The 23,156-nt window shown below is 39.3% G+C and overlaps 2 protein-coding genes across 4 annotated transcripts; one reads left to right on the plus strand and one right to left on the minus strand.

Annotated features, from left to right (window-relative positions):
• Positions 1–226: 226 nt before the first annotated feature.
• Positions 227–11,903, plus strand: ccdc191 (coiled-coil domain containing 191). Of its 2 annotated transcripts, none has more exons than XM_030123201.1 (17): positions 227–497; positions 1,154–1,192; positions 1,335–1,470; positions 1,578–1,727; positions 2,397–2,575; positions 2,742–2,965; positions 3,632–3,767; positions 3,897–4,087; positions 4,281–4,530; positions 6,182–6,612; positions 7,738–7,829; positions 8,196–8,278; positions 8,392–8,493; positions 8,626–8,769; positions 10,122–10,274; positions 10,640–10,794; positions 11,543–11,903. In XM_030123201.1, the coding sequence occupies exons 1-17, from the start codon at positions 423–425 to the stop codon at positions 11,682–11,684; spliced, it is 2,682 nt and encodes an 893-aa protein (XP_029979061.1). In that variant the 5' UTR covers positions 227–422; the 3' UTR covers positions 11,685–11,903. The 2 variants fall into 2 exon arrangements, with proteins under 2 accessions (XP_029979061.1, XP_029979062.1); XM_030123202.1 differs by having other exon boundaries at positions 4,281–4,525; positions 6,180–6,612.
• zdhhc23b (zDHHC palmitoyltransferase 23b) lies at positions 11,785–21,546 on the minus strand. Of its 2 annotated transcripts, none has more exons than XM_030123204.1 (6): positions 21,223–21,546; positions 17,137–17,291; positions 15,067–15,756; positions 14,455–14,622; positions 12,799–13,068; positions 11,785–12,334 (listed from the first exon to the last, which is right to left on the minus strand). In XM_030123204.1, the coding sequence occupies exons 2-6, from the start codon at positions 17,271–17,273 to the stop codon at positions 12,280–12,282; spliced, it is 1,320 nt and encodes a 439-aa protein (XP_029979064.1). In that variant the 5' UTR covers positions 17,274–17,291; positions 21,223–21,546; the 3' UTR covers positions 11,785–12,279. The 2 variants fall into 2 exon arrangements, with proteins under 2 accessions (XP_029979064.1, XP_029979063.1); XM_030123203.1 differs by having other exon boundaries at positions 17,137–17,339; positions 21,223–21,545.
• Between the last annotated feature and the right edge of the window lie 1,610 nt (positions 21,547–23,156).

Below are 23,156 nucleotides of genomic sequence, written 5' to 3' on the forward strand. Positions count from 1 at the left end.
ATTATAGAAAATATCTGCATTATTTACTATTTTAATATTTGTTTTCTATTTTGTTATATTTTAAAGCAAATTTAATGCATTAAAAAAGTTTAAAATGTTGCTATGGTTACCAGAGAGACGCCCGAACAACGGACACAGTATGATGGGAAACGTAGTTCTGAAATGTTTTATTGTCTCGGAACAGGTCAAGTTAAACTACTTTAATAAACTACGTTACCCAGAGTCCTTTGCTCTCCAAATTAAAATGTGTGAAGGTCTTGGGTTTTGTGAGAGCTCATAGTGACTTCTGAACAAGCGATAGGATATAACTAGTCGATTAATGTGGTTGTTTAATGGCGTTAATTGCCCGAAGAGGATAGTGAAACGATGTTTGCTGTTGTAGATTAATAGCAGAAGATATAAAGTCTATAACAAAGCAGATTATGACATTCCCCGGGCACAATGATCACCTGTTAGGATGGCGGCGGCATGGAAAGCATAACACATCTGCAGAAAAGGTAAATCAGGTGTGGAATAATGTTCTGTGAAATGAGAGGTCAGTTGCGTCAACATTTTAGATTTGTTTAGACTTCACAACTAGAAAAAGGAAAAAAAGAATGATAGATTAAAAAGACTGCATACTAACCTTGTTACTTTCTCATATCTACAAAAAATTATTTTTACTTTTTTCTCGGGATTAATACAACCCAGTGGAGCGGTAAAACGGACTGTAATTGTGAAAGTGTCCTATTGGATTTGTGAATGAAGGAAAAGCTCAGAGGTGTTATATGTAGCCTATGGAATCACATTCATGTCAAAGGAAAGGATGAGAGATGGCCTTTCTCTGATCATGCCTGCAGCCTTACATATTCGCACCCAGAGACAGAGATATCTGAATTGCTTCTTGTAAAGTACCTACTTTGTCATGTCTGGGAAATGATTTTGGACATAATCTGCTGATTTAAGGCAATGGCTAAGCTTTCCTCTAAAATAATCCGCAGGCACCAAGAATTGGTTCAGGTCTCAATTTACACCCTGTGCCTGCAGCTCAAGGTTTCCACGAGCTTGTCAGGGCATTTTTAAGATGGCAAAGGTGACCGTGAGGCCATGTATACATGGATGTTGACTTCTGTCACACAATTGATATTTGCTTATACTTTGCTCCCTAAATCAGATGCATCTGAGGAATGATGATATTGATCAGTGGAGGAAGGTAAGAGGAATTTATGTCATTTAGTGTGTATATTTTCACAATATAAAAATATAAACATTAGGTTAACTGATAAAGATAGGCCAATAGTTAGGTGTGGACCTACCTCTATTTTGACTCCTTTTATGAAATTGCTTGCCCTCAGCGTGTGGAGATGGCCTCTGAGTTTGCTGTGTCTGAAGTCCTCTCCCCCAAGAAACCTCATTCTGGTACCAATCACCTGGCTGTAGCTTTGCAAAGCTCCGACCAGTTAAAAGATCACAATGATGCTTATAGCGAGGGTAGGTCAATAGGGTCACCACAAAAATGTTATCTTTATAATAGAAAAGTGGAGCCTTTGCAGCTGCAAGATGAATACTGATGCGTGCTTGGGTTGTTGTATTTGCAGCTCAGGCTCTTTTAGATAATTGGCTGAGCAGCAAATTGCGACTGGAGCTAGAGATGGATGAAGATGACCTGATGAGCCCTGCTGAGAGAAGGAGCCCTGTTCCAGTGGCTTCTTTTCAGCCTATGGTCCAAACCTACAGCAACTTTGATGGTACTCTGTTTATTACCCACAATACTGAAAAAATCTCATGCTTATCATTTCTAACACAGTGCCTCCCTTAAGTTTTTATTGGGTGCATTCTTGCATTTGTGTACAAGCATCATATATTATATGGACTTGCAATTTTATCAAGAAAAGTTACCCAAGTAAAGTTTTACTTTAAGTGAATAAGTCTAAAATCACATCCCAGAAAATTTTTTGTATTCATTATTAAACGCTGGAGACAAAAACTTATGTTCAGTATTCCATTTCTTATGCGGTGAATGTAATACTTTTCAAAACTTTGAACCAAAACATTGGATGTTAGAGCCTTGAGTAATTATTTAATCCATATTTTTATTCTGCATAATAGTACATTTAATAATATATCCTATGGATAGGGAACTAATTGTTTATTGTTGTAGACTGACCATCTCATTGAAGTATTGAATTTATTCACATAGATTTTTCTCACTATGGTTTAATGAACTGAATACAAAGACAAGGTGGCTGGAAGGAAACCAATTTAAAAATTTATTGTATGATGTGCAAAATGGTCAACAATAAATTAAAGCACCAACAGCTATGGGATGAATTAACTGATATGGTCTTTTAAACATATCTCAGCCATTAAATGAAACAATTTTTTTTTTTTCACCTCACTTGTGGAAATTTACTTAGACTTATACAACTACCTGGCTGAGAAAGAAGAACACAGCACCGTTAGTAACTTCTTACAAGGTCTGATGAAGCAAGAAGTGCTGGATTCTGGGATGATGGAGCAACTGACTCTTGATGTTGGCCAAACAACGAAAAAGTTCAGAGATCCAGTCACCACCATGGAAGCACGACACCAGCAGGTACGCATGTCCCTAAAGTGATGCAAAGGATTCTTGAGTGGCATTAGTGATATGTGCTGTAGGTTGATAAACTGTCAATGCATGTTCCCCTGAGTGAATCAGCTGGAGAGATGGGCATCCAAATTGTGTTCTGAATTACACTAATTGCTCCTGATTGCGAATGAAGGTGCGAGAGAACAAGGCTCGGCGGGATGCTGAGAGGCAGAGGCAGCAGAGGGAGAAGGAGGCTCAGCGCGCAGCCAGAGAGGAGGCAAAGAGGAGGGAGCGACAGGAGGAGATCAGGAAGAATCAGGAGGCGCGCAGACAGGAGGAGATGATTCAACAGGAGATGGTGAGACTGCGTCGGCAGATGGAGGAACAGAGATGTATGGAACAGCTGGCTCGACAGAGGTATGGTATCCATGGCAACCAGTGGCCTCTGATGATGTGGTTGCAGGAGTCCCCTATATTTGTAATTACTTACTACCTCTCCCTGATTGCACTGTGTGTGATCTTACCTGATCCACCCTAAACCCCACATATATGACAGTATTGTTGCCATGTGTTCCTGTCGAGGTCTGTGGCTAGAATGAGTTTTTACTGCTGTTGTCTATTGGTATATGACCTTGTCTGAGCTTGTCTTAGTCAGTGCCATTACCACAGCTGTAGATTCCATCTATAATGATATTAGAGGTGGAAAACCATGGTGTAAAAGTACTCGGTGACAAGTAATCACAAAAAATGGTACTGAAGTAGAGGTGCAGAAGTATTATCTATAAAATTGACTTGTCAAAAGGAATTAGCTATTTTGCAAAATATGGAGTGGAGTAAAGCATAATATTTCCCTTTGCGATGTAAGTGACTGGCAGTATAAAACAGCAGAAAATAAAATATTTATGTAATGTGCAAGTTCTAAAAGTGAACACAAAAAGCATGCTGGAATAAAAGTCCTAAGTCGTTATATTCCACCCAAAAAAAGATTATTTTACTGCAGTTTCTGGGGTTTTCTCTAGAGATTTCTTGGAGTCTGCTCTGGGGTTTGGTAAATTGTGTATTGGCTGTATGTGCACTCCACAGGGAAAGAGAGCAGAGGTCAGTCAAGAGCCCACCGTCAGCTCCTCTGCTCCTCACAAAACAGCAGCAGCAGCAGGACCCAAAACAACTGCACAAAGAGCAACAAATACAAATCATGCTTTGTATGCACAACATAAAGGTAGGTAGCAGAACTGCATATAGATGGATGCATAAGTGCCTTCAGTTGTGTATGTACTCTATATATATTTACTGTTGTAATTATGAGCTTGGGGTTTTCCTTCACTAATGCACTGTGCTTATTTTTTAGTGTGTGCAGAAGCATTTTTCTGGATGGTATTCAGTAGTGTTGAACCAAAGGCTACGCATGGGCAAGGCCATGGCCCTGTGTGACTGGAAGAGGCAGCTGAGAGCTTGGCGAGCTTGGCGAGCAGTTGTGTGGGCAGAACAAAAGCAGAGAGAGGTGGCAAGAACAGAGGAGGAGCTTCAAGCTGAAAATAGGCAAGAACAAAAAATAACTGATGTTGAGTTAACCTCTGATGGTGGAAATTCTGCCTTTTAGCACAACTGACACAATATGTATTAAAAACGTATCAGTAAAACGACCATTAATTACTGTGGTAACTGTAGGATCTTCACTCCAAGCAATTACTGAGCTCCATCTAGACCTCACTTTTGTTTTCTTGCTTTTTAGACAATGTCAACTGGCTGTGGAAAGTGACCGAAGACGTTTACTACAGCGATCTCTAAATGACTGGCAGCTCTGGTGTCGGATGCAGAAAGAGCAACGAGAGCTCTTGGCTCAGCAGCAGGAAACTCGACGCAAGATGGCTGCCTTAATCAGTGCTGCAAGAACAGGCAAACTCAAGGCCACAGAAACCCCAGCATATCAGGCAGCAATGACACCAACTGAGGTACCCAAACTACCAGAGGCAAGGCAGAAGGTGAGAGGTGCACTCAGAAATTCACATATAAATGCATATAAATGTGCCTGGATCATTTCTGATGTTGGCTACCTTGAAATGCTTCTCGGTGGAAAAAAACTGAGAAATCAGTTCAAGAAAAATGACACATATTACGCTAATTAGAAACATCAGTTCTGCTCATTGGTCTCATTAGAAAAAAACTAAACAGAGACTTAATTGTCTTCTCTTTGTATGGGAGGAACCTTTTCCAGCACATCAAGCAGACACAAAAAATACCTTTCCTGCTGAAATATTCACAAGTTTGGAGGACGTGAGCGAGAGAGCAGAGAAGAGGAGAATGGGTGGGCATAGAGCAGATGGCAAGAATGGCAGAGAGAAGAAAGAAGTGTAGGATCGTGGAGTAGAGCAGTAGAGCTCAAGAGACTGATGGAAGAAAAGAGTAGCTGGAGTTGGAGTTACGGAAGTTCATGTTGGAGGTTGCTTATATACAGGATTTGTGGAGGTGGGAACAAACTCAGTAAAAAATTAAATAGTGATGGGATCATTATTGAAACATTATAGGCAGAGGAGGGTCAGAACACAACAACATTTCAGAACAGGATTAGGTTCATGATGGTGGCTCAGTAACACTGTGGTGATGCACATCTCACCTGCTCCAGATGAAAGAGGACGCCACTTCTTATTTGTGATTGGACCGAGCTCAAATCATTGCAGAGTTTTGTCAGACAGAGAACAACACTGAACTGTTGAATTCAGGTTCTGTTGTCACTAAAAGGTATTGTCTGACCTTTTACTTATTCTGATATTTCATCTTCTTTTAACTCTCATGGCTGTTGCATACAGCTTCTATAAGTATCTCAGCACTATTTAATCTTGAGACTGTCCACCTCCAGGAATCCTGTGTATAAGCAGCCTCCATTATTAATTCCTGAACATGCAGCTTCATCTACTGCTTTATTTATTTAATCCCTTGAGCTCTATTCCACTGTCTTTCATTTTTTGCAATCAGTATTGTTCATTTATTGTTGTGTTTTGCCTAACAGCAGTATCGCTGATACTGCATATGTGTTATTACTTCCAGCCAGTATGTCCATGTGGGCCCCAGAAGGGTTACATTTGGGCTGCATATAAGGGTCCCATGAGGGTTTGTCCGCAGTTTCCATGGTGGCACCATATGTGTTTGCCCATATCAGAATCAGAATCAGAGATCTGAATATCTCATATTATTTACTTTGCACACTATTTATCCCACAATATTTATCTTTAATGTCATTTGCACTACTTCTCATGTTATTTGCACTACTTAAATTCTATGTTTTACAAATATCTTAGTTTGCAATACCTTTTAGTTTTTTTAATGTAAATAACTGTGCCTTTTATTGATACTTGTTGTTGTTTTACTGATATTTGTTGTCTGTCTGTAAATTCTTGCACTGAACCTGAGAGCTCTACCTCAATTTTGTTGTTCTTAGTACAATGACAATAAAAAAATTCTGATTCTGATATGGATAAACACATGTGGGGCCACCATGGAAACTGTGGACAAACCCACATGGGACCCTTATACGCAGCCTAAATGTAACCCTTCTGGGGCCCACGTGGACATGCTGGTGTACCTGGACCAAGGGGCAGGTTTGCCATATTATGTGTTTTATTTTATTTGCTGTAGGTGGATCATCATGGGACAGGTACAGTAGCCCCTGATGCTCCAGCACAACTTCAGGATAAAACCCATGTGGCCACTGCAGTTTCTGTGGCCCAGCCCACTCAGCCATGGCAGGTAAGCCGGCGGCATGTAGTACCAACTGCTGCTGAGCTCCACAAGGCACAGCAGAGAGACGAGAATGGTGGCTTTGCCCATTCAAAAAGTATGGCAGCACCGGGCGGCCGATTTGAGCACAGACATGCAGTTCAGCAGCAGATCATCACACAGCAGAGGAAGCTGCTGAAGGAGCAGCAAGTCCAAATTGCACGGCTGAAGGAGGAACAGAGCATGATGGGCTTAGAGCTGGAAGCACAGAAAACAGCGCAGCTTATCCAGCTGTCAAGTCCAGGAGGCACAAAACTAAAGAGCCACAAATGTGGTTCCACAGAGCAGAGGTATGTCCACTGTGACATATGGAAACGTAAAGACAGGTTTAATCATTTTGTTACTTGCTTATAAGACCATTACAGTTGAGCTAAGTGTGTGTCCTCATTTAAGGATGATTCTTGTTTTAACACTTATTTTTTTATATTTTCTGCTTTAATAGGTAGATTTCAAGTAGAAAGAAACAGAAAAGAGGAGAGAAGGAGGGGGTGGTATGCAGCAAAGGGTCCTGGGTTAAATCTGAACTCAGACTGTTGCAATAAGTGATAAGCACCCCACCCCCCACCCCCACCCCCCATTTAGGGATGATTCTGGCTATTTCACATCTAATATTATTTAGTATATGGTAGTAAACATTTAACACATGTAGATCCATTGACACTAAAACAAGAAAAAAAATTTAATATGAGTATAAAATGCATATTTCATTTTTGTGCCTTTACTGTTTAGGATTATTTCAGTGTACTGCATCATTAGCCTAGCCTCTTCTCCAGTAGTAAAACTACATAAAGCCAAAGCTTTTTTCTCTAATGCTACAAATTTACTATTTGCTCTAAAACTAGATCCAAATCTAAACATGATAAATAATCATGTCGGTTTTCTAACTCCTTAGTCTCAATAGAGACTAATGGCAGACCGAACTCTGGGGCTAAATGCGGACCTTTTTAGAACTTGAATATTGAATTTCCACTTACTTTTCATGGGCGACCCTGAGGTGAATTAGGGTAAAAGCTATTTTGTGTTAATAGCTTTCCTTAAGCATAAATTAGACAGGAGTAGATACAAAGAAAGAGAAACAGTTAAAATTTAGAGAGAACAGATGAGCTCTTGGGCAAAAGCTAATATTTTGAACATTCACGTAATTATCTGTTCCTGTGAGGACAGATTAAATATGCTTTCCAAGAGATGATTAAATTTCTAAACTTTATTAATCATTAAAAAAAAGTCAGTCTGTGAGACTTTGAACAGCATGAAAAATGTTTTTATCAGCAAAACGCAAGAAGTTCTGCACTTCATTTAAATTCATGACTTATAGACAGTGTGATGTTGCTTCAGCTTGTCTTGAGTGGATACCTGTCTGAATAAAACAGGCGAGGCAAGGAGGAGAAAGACAGATCTTTGTTGCTCTGTTCCAGGGCACTGAGGGTTACTGGACAACCTGACAGTCAATGTACACCTCAGAGGAAAACCGTCACACGTCAGACATGCCCCCATCCAATCACCACAGGTCAGTCTGCAAGTTTAATAGAAGAGAAGATTGTTCACATTCACACAGATACATGTATTCAAAAATACACACATGAGGCACAAATGACTTTCCAAGGATACAGAGACAGAATGAGCAAATACTTTTGTCATGACGTGAGAAAATTGCATGACCCTGAGCCACAAGTATGGGGAAATTTCTGCATAAATAAATGCTTCTGAGTTTATAGTGCTCCACAATAGCTTCTACGTTTAGCTTGACCTTGGATACACGTTTAGAATATGAATGCCCAAACAAATTTAACATACACATTTCCTCCTGAAGAGCTGTTGAGGAACTTCAGAGGAATACTCTGAGCTCATTTCATCCCTCTCGCTCTCTTTGAAGCTATGGAGGCACGTGCACAAGAGCGTGCAGAACGAAGAAAGGAAATCCAGGAACTGAAGAAAAAAAAAGAAGAGGAAAAGTTGGTGAGAAATTGTGACATTGTATCGTGAAGAAACAAATTGCATGTTGGTGGTAACAAACAGACTGTTTTGTTGGGTCACATTTATTTAAAAAGGAAATGTAATCAAACTTTCAGGCTGAGATGAAAGCGGCTGAAGAACAGAGGCAAAGGGAGGAGGAAGAGGAGAAACGCAGAGCAGCTGAAAAGAGGAGAGAGGAGAAAAGACAGGAAAGAGAGGTGAGATGTATTCCATATTTGATGGAACTTCACAAAGACATATCAGAATAGACCTAACAGTCATCTACTGCAAGTGTGATCACATGCCATGCAGAATGTACTGCGGTACTTATGGAAATAATGTGTCTGCAGAGGGAAGAGGAGAAACAGAGACAACAGCAAAGGCAACAGGAGCTCACAAAGATGGCCCGTCAACACTACCACAGAATCTTGCTACTACGGCGAGGAATAGCTCCATGGAAACGCTTCATTCAGCTCAGACAAGCCAACATACAGGTACATCACCTGTTCTGCACATTTCAGCTCCCAGCCCATTCTGGACTCCTCTTAGCTCTCCAACACCTTACATAATTACAACCCAAGAGGCATTTTTGATTCTCGCCTTTCATGGGACCATAGAAATCCAATTTGAACAACAAACTGTGCAAGGACTGCTTCTGGCCTTCCTTTACCACATAAGCTATTTGAACAGAATTACAAAAAGTAAGATGGAAATTTCTGACCATCAAAAGTAATGTGGTACGAAGTCCATGTGCATACCACAAATTTAAATATTAAAAGTGTTCCTGTTAGTCTTGCAACAATAAAGAGCCAATCCAGTATGTGCATCTGCTATCTGGTTTTGGCACTGTGCGCACAGCTGTAACGCACAAACTGCTTTATATTAAAGACTCTTTTTGTAATGCAAATCAGCAAGTGCCTGGATGTTTTTGATGATACATGGGCCATTACTTGATGTAATTCTTCCTAATATTCACATCTGAAAAAGCTTATTTAGTCATTTCTTTAAAATCTTTGAAAGAGTATAAAGACTAATCTGTGTTAAAAAATATGTAGGACACAAAGAGGATTAAATATTCCTTTTCGTCTTGTAACTACCACTGAATTACACCAGCTTCAGTAGAAGAGGTACAAGAGCACAGACTTTTCAATCACTAGAAAAGCTAATTGAACCAATAAAGAGAGCATTTTAAATCCTACAACTGTGGCGTAATTACTAGTCTTTGACTTTTATTCATATTCCCCCAGTTGCTCTGGCTGTCAATTACTCATATTTATTTATCATCCCAGTCACTCAGACGATAGAGAATTGATTCGGGTGCTCTATAAAACTCATTAATACTAATATTATGAAGATCCACATATCCCACATTGTGTATCCACAGACAACCCACTCTAACGGCTTAATAGACTGATAATTGTGATAACTGTTGTGGTAAAAATACTTTCTCGGCAGCAATAGCCAATATCTTGAGCCAAACACAAAGATACAAGCAGTCATGTACCCACCACCACTCAACGGCCCACTCTTGGAAACGGACATACAAAGGCTGGATACACAGATATGTTCAGAGGGAAAACATCCAAATGAAAGCAAGTGACACAATATAATCTCACTTTCTGTGTTCCTCTAACAGTTTAATCATGTATTGTTTAAAAGTGTCAGTGGCTTTGCACAGCATCTCATATACACACAGATAATCTTGTGCATATAGATGTTAGGTGTGATCTGTAGTCAAAGACGGGCATTTCTTTTATACAATATCACCATATTGTTTCTATCTGGCACATTAGAATATGGTTGCATTCATCAACGTACATCAACACTTCTTTTCACTCCCCGCCAGCTGGCTGAGAGTCATCGCAATCTATTCCTCCTGAGGCGATGTACACTAGCCTGGCAGCAATCAGCAAGAGCGTCCCTGTCTGAGAAAGAAGCTTCTGCTGACCAACTGCACCAGCACTTTTTGCTTCGGAGGAGCTTAAGCTGTTGGAAAAGAGTGCGTATACACCCACACATACACTCGCACAAATATTCAGTTTCTCAATCAGTGTTGCAGTCTCCCCATCTTCTGCCTTGGACTCAGAGCGCCACCTTTTCTTAATCTCTTCTACGTGCAGTCAGTAATGGTTTCAGGCCCCAGACCGTGACGAAAAAAAAAACACTTTTTGCCTTTTTCTTATTTAACCAAGTGACAGTCTCATCACTTGATGGTAAGCCATAGCACCATGACAAAAATGGGCCCCAGAAAGATTGTTTCACAGCATGATAAAAACATTTATTTACTAAATTTTCAGTCAGCTCATGCCAGTTTTGCAACGTTCCTATTTACTGTGCGCCTGAATGCCTGTTGTGTTTTTTCAGTTAAAGGACTGGCGGATGATTCAGGAGGAGAGAGCTGAGCGTTTCTATCGTGCTAACACTCTGAGGAGGGTTCTGCTGGCTCTGCTCGATCATGTGACCCAGGAAAGGCTGGTGGAGTGGGACCGTCAGGAGCTGGCTCAGGAGCACAATAGCAGGTCAGCAACCCATGACTTTTCCATATGGTTGGTGCAGATATGCTCCCCCAGTAACATAAGCGCCTTAGGAATTTTCACATTTTATTGTACACCTAAAGTGCATTATTTCAGGTAGGGCAGAACATGACAATGGTTTTAACCAGAGTGTGAGCAGCTGTTGGAAATTTGCTGATGTGAAAGTGGGATTTGCCGGTCCATTAACAAATTTTGATTTTTTTTTTCTTACCACTGCAACCACCTGTGCATTACATTGTAAATTAGACCATCTCATCTCATTTAATTTAGTCCTTCTAATCAGCAGTTAGACTTTATGGAGTCCTCGTATTATGGTTAATAGAGTTTGGGGGTGTTTTTGCTCTTTCCAGCTACATCTTTATGTTTTCATTGAGAAATTTTGAGAAACAAGTTAGTTATGTTTGTCGATGTACAATGGATTTTGCAGAAAACGCATACTGCATTATAATACAGGCACAGCCAAGGTAATGAGGGCTGTAGCACTGGCCTTACATAATGTGTCCTTATCATTCCCACAAAATATGAATCTGTTGTAACTTCACAGGTGTAAATAAAATGACCACAGCCAGCAGGTGAATTCACACCATCTGGCCCGCTGCCATTTTCAATAAACCCCAACTAACATTATGTCAAAAACTCATTAGGCATTGTCAACCCAGAGGTCTCTACAATTCAGTTTCGTATTGCTCACTTGGTCTATTCCCGTCTGTCCCTCCATCTGCCTGCACTTCAGACGGGTGTTGCGACGATGTTTCCTGGCCTGGAGGCAGCTTCCATGTCTGCTGCGAAAGGAAAGAGAGAGGGAGGAGCGGCGGAGAAAGCTCAGCCGGATAGTGGCCGAGGTTGTGCCCGAATTCCGCTCCTATCTACTGTAAAAGCCTGACAGACGCCATACCTGCAGGAGCGACATTGTATGTCTGCACAAATACACATCACAGGACGCATACATAAAACAGAAAACCAACAAACATGTCACATTTTTCACATTTGTTTAATAAAAATATATAACATGACTTTAATGGACCCAACAATTATAAGAATAGGAAAACGCTTTCAACATCTTTGACGACCAATAAAAGCAGCTGGAATGGAAAGCACTGAAAAGCAGAGTCTAATTTTTCTAGCTGACGTTAATGTGTATCGATTTATTTGCTTTTTCAGTCTTTTGTGATTTTACAGAGGTGTCTAATTTGAGAGTCATTTCAAACCAGCTTTTAATAGTAAAGAAGGTATTGAATTATTCCAGTCTGTCCAAACTATTAATAGTGATATGCTGTGAAACACTAATTAGCACAATTATTTGGCATGTGCCCTAAAGGAAATATCTATGACGCATATCCATGAGGCTGTACCTTTGAGCCAAGCAAGGTTTACTCCTTTATGATCACATCAGAGGACTGTTTACAGAAGAAAGAGGAGGTGTAGTGAGCAGATGTCATCCTTGAACTGATGTTCAGAACCATGTGTTCATCAAGATTGACCAGAGTCATCGTATTGTCTTGTATTGTGCTCCTCGAAACCATCCCTGCAAAAATGAACAGTTCATTCATTCAGCCTTTAGTCACCAACCAGCAAGGCACTAGAACATAGAGGAGATATAATATATTGTTTAAATCCAGGGAAGACATCCAGTGTAAGGGACAGATAGATAAAACGATAAGTGGAAGGAAAATAAAGGTCAGTGTGAGTGGATACAGCTGCATAGAAGAGATGCCGGATGTCAGTGACATTAATGGCGGTCAGTGTATCTTATTAAGGTTTATTTTATTGCTATGTGTCAGGGTAACTGAGGTGGTAACTCATATGTCGTAATAAACTGGATATTAAAGCATTGCTGATAACAGTCCTGGCAGCTCCCCAGTCTGCTGCCAAGCAAAAGGCCATTCAAGTAAATTATAAGTCAAAGGAGACATGCTGCCATCCAGTGGACATGAACAGAACAGCAGGAAAAAGCTCAAGACTCAGTTTTGATTAGGCAGCATCTCTTACACCAAGTCTGTTGGGGTAGCAGATTGGAGCTTCACTTTGTCTGCCATGGTCATGAACTCAGCCCAGTTGACACGGAATCCTCTGGAATAGACGCCCGTGTCCACAACAAGTCCCCAGCAGGCGCTGCGAGCAGTTTTCTCGCGCAGGGCCATGCGAGCCTCACGCTCGGTCACATTGTAGCTGATGTTGATGACCTGCACAAGCAGCAGGTGGAGTAACCCTCCAGTCACAATACTGCTGTACCATGCACAGGTGAAGCAGAGAGCAGTTCTGGAACACAGTTAGAAGAGACGGTGAATCCTGCTGCAGCATCATTAATGACCTCTGATACGACAAGTTTATAGTTTGTTTTAAAGAGCTAAAAGTGTGGTCTCTACAGCAGTGGTTCCTTCTTATCTGGTGTATATGTACCTCTTACACACAGTCATGTAAGCTCAAGGACCCATTTCATGACCCAGTAAATTCTGCTCATATGGATTTTAAATATTCAAAAAAAAACAAAAAACAAAACACCATAGCCAATAGCAAACAGACTAAACACTTTACTATTTACACCATTTTGACTTCTTTTGTATATTTGTACTAACTACTTCAATTATTGAGTTTGTAATGAACTACCTAATAGTTATGTTTTTTATTTTATTTTTAATTTGATCTTTAGGTCTATGAAATTTCCCTGTACAGACTAATACAGGTCATTTCATCAGTCCACAATGAACACTGCATCCAACTGATTGTGTATATAATATACATATATGGCATCTTAATTTCTTATTTTGGCAATTAGCTAGTTTTGTGTACTCGTCTAACAAGTTACTAAACATTTACAAAACATCTATTTGACTTATTTGTGATCCTATGTGGGTATTTTTGCTTCCTAAACAAATTTTTGTAGATGTGTTTTTTTTAAGTCAGTTTATTTCACTAAACAGTCCAACAACTACAAAAGTACCACCTGGTGTGCAATCACTAACCAACAATTGGTTTCCAACATCCTCATAGGCATTCCAAGTTCTCTGTGCTACTGACTGAACACAACAGTGAAAACAGTGTGATATGAAAGTCACTGAAGTTAATTATATGGTTAATTGTGGGAAAAATGTCAAAATGCCCTGCAGTGCCTCAATTAAAATTAGCTATTTAAAGACGGTGATTTCATTCTGGATTGCTGCTACAAAGCTCTGCCATTCACTGTTTGCATGGGTTCCATCTGAACTGTGGATGTACACTATTTTTTTTCTTATAGGCAAGAACTATTAATAATTAGAGTTTGTCCAGTGTGTTGAATTAAGGATTATCTAATTGCAGAAATAGAACATTCATAATTGTATTTCATTAGAGTCTCATCACATGCAAAAAAGACTGTTATTGTTACTTAAAAATAACCCAGTTATATCTACAGAGGAAGCATCTTTCAGAGTCCAGATATAGATAAATCAAACACTGACGCTAACAAGGGCCAATCATATTTCTTGTGGCCTCGGTGTTGGACTACATGGGGTTTGTTCAGTCGGATGTGGTCTGATCTTGAACTTCATTTCTAGATGACATTAAATATCACACACCGAACCTTTAAAGTACAGTCACAATGAGGAAACAAAATGCTAATGCTACCTGCCCCTGTGAGTACAAACTCTGTATCGGTGTTCTCTTTACCTGTACTGGTTGTAGACCCCTGGGCAGTAGAGTAGGGCAGTGAGGAGGTTTTGTCTCGGGCACACATTCTGCAGTACCAAGCTGATCCCATACAGGGAGGTCAGCAGGAAGAGGACGAGTGTAAGGAGGAAGCTGCGGTGATTGGCCTGCCCCACGCAGCTGTTTATCCTATGGCAGCAGCAACAGAGGGGAAGCACAAACACACAAGTACACACACAGGCAGACAAAACCATACTGAGACCCCAGGGTTACACTACACACATGCAGGGAACGGCTGCACATCAGTACACACATACAAGTGTAGGAGTGGATGGGAGCAAGACAATGTTGACTTTGAAGCTTTAACTGCCATGAATTATGTTGACTCAATACAACATGCAAATATGGTCACTCAAAACACTGCAGGTGTGCAGAGGACAAACAGAATGAGCTCATTATATAACCTGGAAAGAGCCACTTAAATGCAATGTTTTAATATTCAAAGAATGCAATTTTTTTATGCTTGAATTATATATTTTTTGTAGAACAGACAAAAAAATGAACATGTTGGAGATGTGACAGAAAGTGGAAAGACATGACAGGCAAAGTGAGAAGCATTTGAATGGAACCCACCAGACACAATGGTGGTCTAGACGCAGCACGCAGACACCACAGATCCGGCAATGTCCTGCCCTCGGAGGCCGCACCACCTTACACACAGGACACCAGTTCCGTTGGTTACTTTCCTGTAGCTCCACCCCAGTTTGCTCCGATGGTCCTGCCCGGTTGGCGACTGTCATGGCCACCTCCTGCCTCCCCCCGTTGATGACAGGGTCTCGGTCTTCCAGAGGACTATAATATGTCACTGTGCTATGGATGGACTCCTGATTGGGCCCCACAATACCAGGATCTCTCTTGGTGATGATGAGGGCTACCAGGGTTAGGACCACCCCAACAGTTACCAACGATACCTGGACAATTCCAACATCCCCGAAGGGAACCACCTCCACGATGAATAAGTAGTACATGTACATGAGAGAGAAAAGGGCCAGGCTGAGAAAGAACAGTGTGCGTCCTTTCTTGCGATGCGTGAAATAGTAGTACCACAACACCAGGCCCGGAAGAGCTGTGAGAACCACCAGACCAATCAGAAAGTGAAGGGCAGCAAGATGGAGCAGGACAGGAAGGAGCACAAGAGGAGGGATGATGGACAGGTCCACTTTTTGAGCTCCACCCCACAGCCAAGGCACACGAATCCGATCTGTCACAACTGCAGCCACTTGTGACAAGGATTCAGGTTTCTGAGGCTCCCTCTTCAGAAACCTGGCAGACCACAAAAGGAAATGTTTGCTTCAGTAATACATCCATGAGACAATGAGGATGGAGGTTTGGTTGAATGTATTCAAACTCAGTGATAACTAATGCAAAAATTTAATTTCAATATATATATTCCATAAGTTAGAGTGCTTTATTTTTTGGACAGTGTGAAAAAAAGTGGAGGTTTTTCAGCTTTTATTTATAATTTTTCACATTGTTAGAGGATGTCATGGCTTAAGAGACATTAGATGGACTTGTTAGAGGAGAATCTATAGGAATTTTAGATTTCCACAAGTCTACTTTCTGTTTGGGAAAAATTAACATCTCTCCACATACGCTCTACAGGTGTCTCATACTTTGTGTGTTTCCAGTTTAACTAGCCTCGTCAACCTGCCCAGTGTTTGACAATAGTTTCTCTATGTTTTTCTGTTTTCTCTCCACTCTCCACCCACCCTACTGGTTGAGACAGATGGCCACCCATCCAGAGCCTGGTTCAGTTGGAGGTTTTTTCCTTTCCACTGTCGCCAAATGCTTATTCATGGGGAATTTGTTGTTTTTGTCCTCTGTAACACTGCAGTGTCTTGACCTCAATATGTTAAGTGCCTTGAGTGGATTTTTGTGATTTGGTGCTCTATAAATAAATTAAATTGAACCCCACAGGACCACAAAGTGATCAAATCGCTCAAAAACTACACATGTGCTGCCTCGCAGAGATAAACATATTTTGGTGTCACAGATTCAAAAGCCTCCCAGGACATCAGTCTATGAATTAGTAAAGATGGTAGGGGTAACATGCATAAATATATCACTATACACAGAAAAGACATGCTATATTATCATAACCTGAAAAGCTGTTCACCAATCAATCAATCAATAATCTGAAGACATGAGCCAATAAGATAAAGATCAGTCCATTTAGCTTCAAGAACTAATGCTACATGGACTTATCAGCAGGAAAATGCTCCTAAGCATGGCCCAAAATGAAGCGACATAGCTTGGAGCCAAAATAACATTTTCAGAGTGGCATCCCAAAGCCTTATCTTGAATGCAAGAATAGATTTGGAGACCAAATTAAAAAAGCTCACAGAGGCTGACTCATTTCTGCCAGGAGGAATAGGCCAAAATTCCAACAGAACATTGTTCAAAGCTTGTAGAAGGTTACCTCAAATGCTTGATTTATTATTGTTATTATTGTTGTTGTTGTTGTTGTTGTTGTTGTTGTTGTTATTATTATTATTATTGTTGCACAATTTAAATGGATATTATCAAAGACACATGAGAGCGCTGAACCAAGGTTTATGTATGCATTTCAACTTTCAACCTCCAGTTGTATGTGTAAAGAAAATTGATTTGAGACCATGTGTGGTTGTGGTAGTTAATTGTCACCTGTCACAAACATCATCCAGGTCCTCACAGTCACAGCAGCAGGCTGCTACATGGCTACGCTCTCCGAGGCTGTTCACATATTCACAGCAGCACAAAGGTTCCTCGTCTTCCAACACCTTCTTTGCTTGTTTCTTCATGGCAGACGGCCTCACAGCCTATTTGACGTTACAGCCTTATTAGTACCTCCCATACCTTTGAATCATCTGCATTATAGACAAAACAGATGAAGACATAAGAAGTGAGGGAAACAAAGTGGCACACAATAATGTCAAAATGCCTCAAACCCCTATCTGCTGAAATGACCTTTGCGCGCAGCAGTTTAATGGCTATTTGCATGTGTTTTAGATGGAGTCATTCCAAACACATTATCACCATGCAACACTGCAAAGCAGACCCTGCTCATTTCACCCTACCCATTCTATATCCCACCCTCACATCTGTCACACATCTGCCAGGCTTTATGATTTACAGCATGAGAACGATGCCACCACTGCAGCCTTCTGGCCTGTTCAGATAGCACAGATGGAGCCACGCTGAGGTGAGGCAGTGTCTGGATTTAAAACAATCACAGGGATTCAGTGTCCCTGCAGTCAAAAAAAAAAAAAAAAAAAATTGAATGGCGATTCCCTCATGAGCCACTAAGTGTGATTAATCCTTTAGCTCAGTTCAATTTCTCTCTGAGGGGATCCAGCTTTGTTGGAAACGCCTGAAGTAGCTTCTGATTAGCAATAAAACCAAGTACGACATTATGTGTTATTATTAGTCAGCCCGCAATTAAACTAATGAGGTCAGAGAAGGTCACTAACATCAACAACTGTGTACTTAGTCCTCCCAGGTTACCTTAATGTATAGTCTGCAGAGGCTTGAAAAGAAGACAGATTGGGATGCATGTACTGATTAACGGTTGTGTGTCAGTGGCAACAACAAAACGAACATCTGCTCCCTGACAATAAATAAATAAATAAATCCAACAGCAAGCATTCATCACATCCATGTGGTGCGCAGCAGTTTTATGTCCTAGTAAGGGATTTTCTGTAAAGACTGTTTTCTGCTGTGACTGTTACTGCAGTATATTTTAAGAATTATTGTAGTTATTCATGAGGAATGCCTTTTAATTTGTTATTGTGCACTATAAGGAAACTTTTTTTTTTGAAAGATAGCAAAGATCCATAACTGGGTTAATTGCAGATCTGATTTCACAAATGTGTGTTTTTTAAGCTATTTATATCATCTAAGGTATGATGTGCTTATTGACATCTATCAATCAGAGTTGTGCAGCCTCCATTTTATAATAAAAGTTGGCAGGAGATGACATTAATGTAGCGGTACAGACTGACTTACAGAAACTCTGTCAACAAAAGAATAATACAATTGCACAAGGAACTAAATACATGAATAAGTTACAAGTGCCCATTTGTGTAATGAAGTGTAAGCCCATTTTTAAGTAAGGTATATAATTAGGGCAAGGTGAAAACAAACAAAAAAGATATTAATTGTGATGTACATCTATTTGTCTTTTGGATTTGTTTTAATTATACTGTGACTTTGTCTGTTAAAACCTTTCAAAAATGTTTCAATATTTTATCATTTTATATATTTTCTAACCCTAAAGCTGCATATTTTGATGACTGATTAAACAAACTTTTAATCCGTATAATTAATTAGACTCTTCTACCTGTAGATTTGTGAGGTGTTCTTGATGGTAATGTCTGCTTTCATCAAATTGAAAGAAGGGCCTGGCCAAGCAAGTAATGTAGTGAGAAACCACTGTGTAGCAATACTTGTCATTCCATATCTGATTTAAGAATTTATTCAGCAGCAACCATAATAGCTCAAATTGAAGGTCTAAGCAAGTACTTTAACATGCCATTAAAGAATAATAACCAAATATTTAATAAAAACATGAATTCATCATCATTGACAAAGCAATGGAGAGAGAAAAAATATACAGCAGTTATTCAAGGTTTGGAAAAAATGCCAAAAAGTGCTGTTCCTCAAGGAAAGTGCAAATATTTAGTATACCACACTTTCCTAAATATATGAGTGTACATTATATCCAAAAATGAAAGTGATAACATGTTTATATAAGTTTTAAGACATTAATTCATAGTAATGGAGTGAGGTGTTTGTTCAGTGTGATGCATCATAATAATAATAATAATCAAAGATTTTAAGACACTGATAAAATTATCAGTCTTTGGCCACATATGTTTCATTACTATATTTAATACACATCTTCCTGCTGTTTTTTTTTTTATAATAAATAACATTCAAAATCATTATAGTATTTGATTATTATGAAATATAAGATTAGATACAGGCATATATTTTGAACATATTTATTCACATATTGCTATTTATGAATTTATGTTGTATACATCCATTTACAACCTTTACTGTTCTTAATTTACACTGTATTTTCATATATATTTTTTTATATATCAAGTTGTAAAATGGGTACAAATTTAACTAGAAGCACTCGGAGAGTGCAGACCTCCGCCAAGGCTGATCAGTGGCCCCCCCCACCCCCGATCACCACCAAAATTTAATCATTTCTTCCTTATCCCATTTCCAACAAACCCTGAAAATTTCATCCAAATCTGTCCATAACTTTTTGAGTTATGTTGCACACTAACGGACAGACAAACAAACAAACAAACAAACAAACCCTGGCAAAAACATAACCTCCTTGGCGGAGGTAATAAACACTTTAGAAACTAGAGATATATGTCTTTTATGTTGAGTAATCAAAAATATTGTTTAAGAGAAAAAAGAAATTGACCCTGATGTTCACTTTCGCTTGGCTTGGCCAAGAAGCAATAATTTTGATGTTTATTGTGATATCTAGGAAATCTAGCATGATAATATTTTGTCAATATGACCCAGACCAATATCTAATCCAATCCAATCCAACTTTATTTATAAAGCACTTTAAAACAACCACAGTGGACCAAAGTGCTGTACAAAAGAATAAATGCACAATACAAATTAATCAAAGCATTAAAAACATTAAAATAAAATAAAACAAGTTAAAATATTTTTTTTTAAAAATAAAAATAAAAAATGTCAACGTTGCACGAGTGTTAAAAGGCCAAGGAGAACAGGTGGGTTTTAAGAAGAGATTTAAAAACGGGCAAGGAGGAAGCTTGTCTGATATACAGAGGCAGGTTGTTCCACAGTCTGGGACCATATATATTGTGTGGAAATCAAAAAATGGTAATTTAGTATGATATGTAAACTAAATCACTTTTTCTAGCCAAACAGATGAAGCCTTGTGCTCAGGCTTAGTTGTCCCACCCCCACTCCTGACACTGAACCACTCACAGGGATCAGGGTATATTAGGGATATACTATGAAGTGTAATATTGCATCCTACAGGGTCAGCACTGTGTCACAGCACCACTAGCAGCAACACAGATGAGGAAGAAGCATATGAGAGAACAGATAAAGGCAGTTCAAATGAATTTAAATATACTTCCATCCAAAATGTAAAACCATATTTTATTTGCATTTGTATATCATTGTAAAAAAAAAAAAAAAGTATCTTTCTCATTAATCTTACACCAAATCTCAAAATCTATTATAACATTGATGAAATATTGATCCATGCCTGCAGTGTTTTTATTGTAGGTTTACATGGCAGTTAAGTGGTATTTTTTCAAGGGGCCCCAAATCCATGGCGGCCCCCCTGCACCCACATCCTTGTACAAAACAGCTTTTAACCTTTCTGTTCTTTAATTAAAATATGTGAAATATAACTTGACTGCAGATGACTTTTTTTATGGACAACAAAGAGGCCACTTCCTGCTCTTCAGGCACGTGAACTACCCATGGATGTCATTTCATAATAATAGAAATAATATAAAGTTGAACCATCGGAAACACCAGGTTAAGGCGTGTCTATTTGGAGTTCATTTTTGGAGTCATTTTACTTACAGATATTTTAAGTGCAAAGGCGTGAGTGTGTTTTCGATGTTAAATAAGGGGTCAGTGTTGGTTTCCTGACAGCCACAGTTCACCCACATTTACCCTCCATACCAGTCAACACGCACAGCTGTGTGATTAAACCAAAGACGCACAACATACCCAAACACTGAGCCGCTACATGTCGATCGATGCTTCCGAGTAAATACCGACTGTCTGAAGCGATTTCCCCCGCCGGGCTTCACATCGGAAGTCTTCCTCCTGGTGACGGCTCTCGTATCCGGTGAATCCGGGGCTGAACGCCTCGGAGGACGGAGCGTAAACGCACCGCAGACGCACATAAACCAGTCTGGGTTCAGGTGTCCGGCTCGGATGGGAGTCGCACACCCGGATTTGGTCCGGCTTTGGGGTATTGTTCTGGGAAACGTCCTGTGGCACTGCCCCCGAAGTGAGCACTTATCCTCCTGACGTCAAATGAAGTAGACTTTCCCCGCCCAGGACGCACAGAACACCGGAGGCACCAGCCGTATGGCAACAACAGACAGGCTGTGGGTACAAGGCAGGACCATGAACAGAAAAAGAGAAATTATGTATAATACTTTGATTATTATGGCCAAACAATTTATACACAAATGTAAATTTGTAAAGCCCCCCCCACACTGTTTTTAATTTACAAAAATGAAATAACAAATTTCAAAAAGACACTAAGACATGTAAAAACCAAACAAACCTTGATTGTTTATGAAAAATTGAATGTGTTGATTACTGATTAGACCTCCGACTTTATTTTGATAATTCTTTATTTTATTTTATTTTATTTTATTTTATGATGTTCTTTACTAATATTGTTCTCTTAAGTTTGATAATGTTGCCCAGTCTGGAAAAATAAGTATTTTTCCATGAAAGTGAAATGTACAGGGTGGGGAAGCAAAATTTACAATATCTTGAGGCAGGGATTGAAAGACAGTGTATGACCAATTAGTTTATTGAAAGTCATGAGAATTTCTTTGCCACAAGAAAATTGACATAATAGAAAATGTTTTTATTCTATGTGTCCTCCTTCTTTCTCAATAACTGCCTTCACACACTTCCTGAAACTTGCGCAAGTGTTCCTCAAATATTCGGGTGACAACTTCTCCCATTCTTCTTTAATAGTATCTTCCAGACTTTCTCATAGTAGTTTTGCTCATAGTCATTCTCTCTTTACATTATAAACAGTCTTTATGGACACTCCAACTATTTTTGAAATCTCCTTTGGTGTGACGAGTGCATTCAGCAAATCACACACTCTTTGAAGTTTGCTTTCCTGATTACTCATATGGGCAAAAGTTTTTGAAAAGGTATGGATAATAGTGTTAGGTATGATTATGACATCAATATATGTTTGGTTTCAAAACAATTGCCGTAGTGTCTGCTGAGAAAAAAACAACTAAATGTTCATTGTAAATTTTGCTTCCCCACCCTGTATAACCAGATTTTGTAACCCGAGGGACGGTTACACAAATACCTAACTGATCTTTATTGCACTGCCTCTTTGCACTTCACTCTGCTTTTTGCACTGTACTGCAGTGTCTACTGTGTATAGGCTAGGTTAGGTTGTAAATATGTGCTATTATTTTTTATGTAGGTATTTTAAAGTTTAATTTTAGATGTATATTTTACTGATTTTAAATTAGCCTTAATTTTAGTCGTTTTTAATGTATTCATTTATTTGTTAGTTATTTATTTTATTCATATGGCAAATACGGGTCCTCAGAAACCAGTGTCGTTCTCTTCTTTGTGATGGAATGACAAATAAAACTCCTTTGAATCCTTTGAATCCTTTTGATAAATAAAGTTGGAGAAAAAAAAACAAAAAAACAAGTCTGGACCATGTAGACCAGGGGTGTCAAACTCATTTTCTTTCAGGGGCCACATTCAGCCAGATTTGATCCACAGTGGGCCAGATCAGTAAAATAATAGCATAATAACCTATAAATAATGACAACTCCAAATTGTTGTCTTTGTTTTAGCGCAAAAAACACCATTCAATTATGAAAATGCTTACTTTTATAAACTATCTAAACAAAAAAGATGTGAATAACCTGAAAAACTGA

The sequence above is a fragment of the Sphaeramia orbicularis genome, chromosome 20, assembly GCF_902148855.1.
Source record: "Sphaeramia orbicularis chromosome 20, fSphaOr1.1, whole genome shotgun sequence".
NCBI lineage: Eukaryota > Metazoa > Chordata > Actinopteri > Kurtiformes > Apogonidae > Sphaeramia > Sphaeramia orbicularis.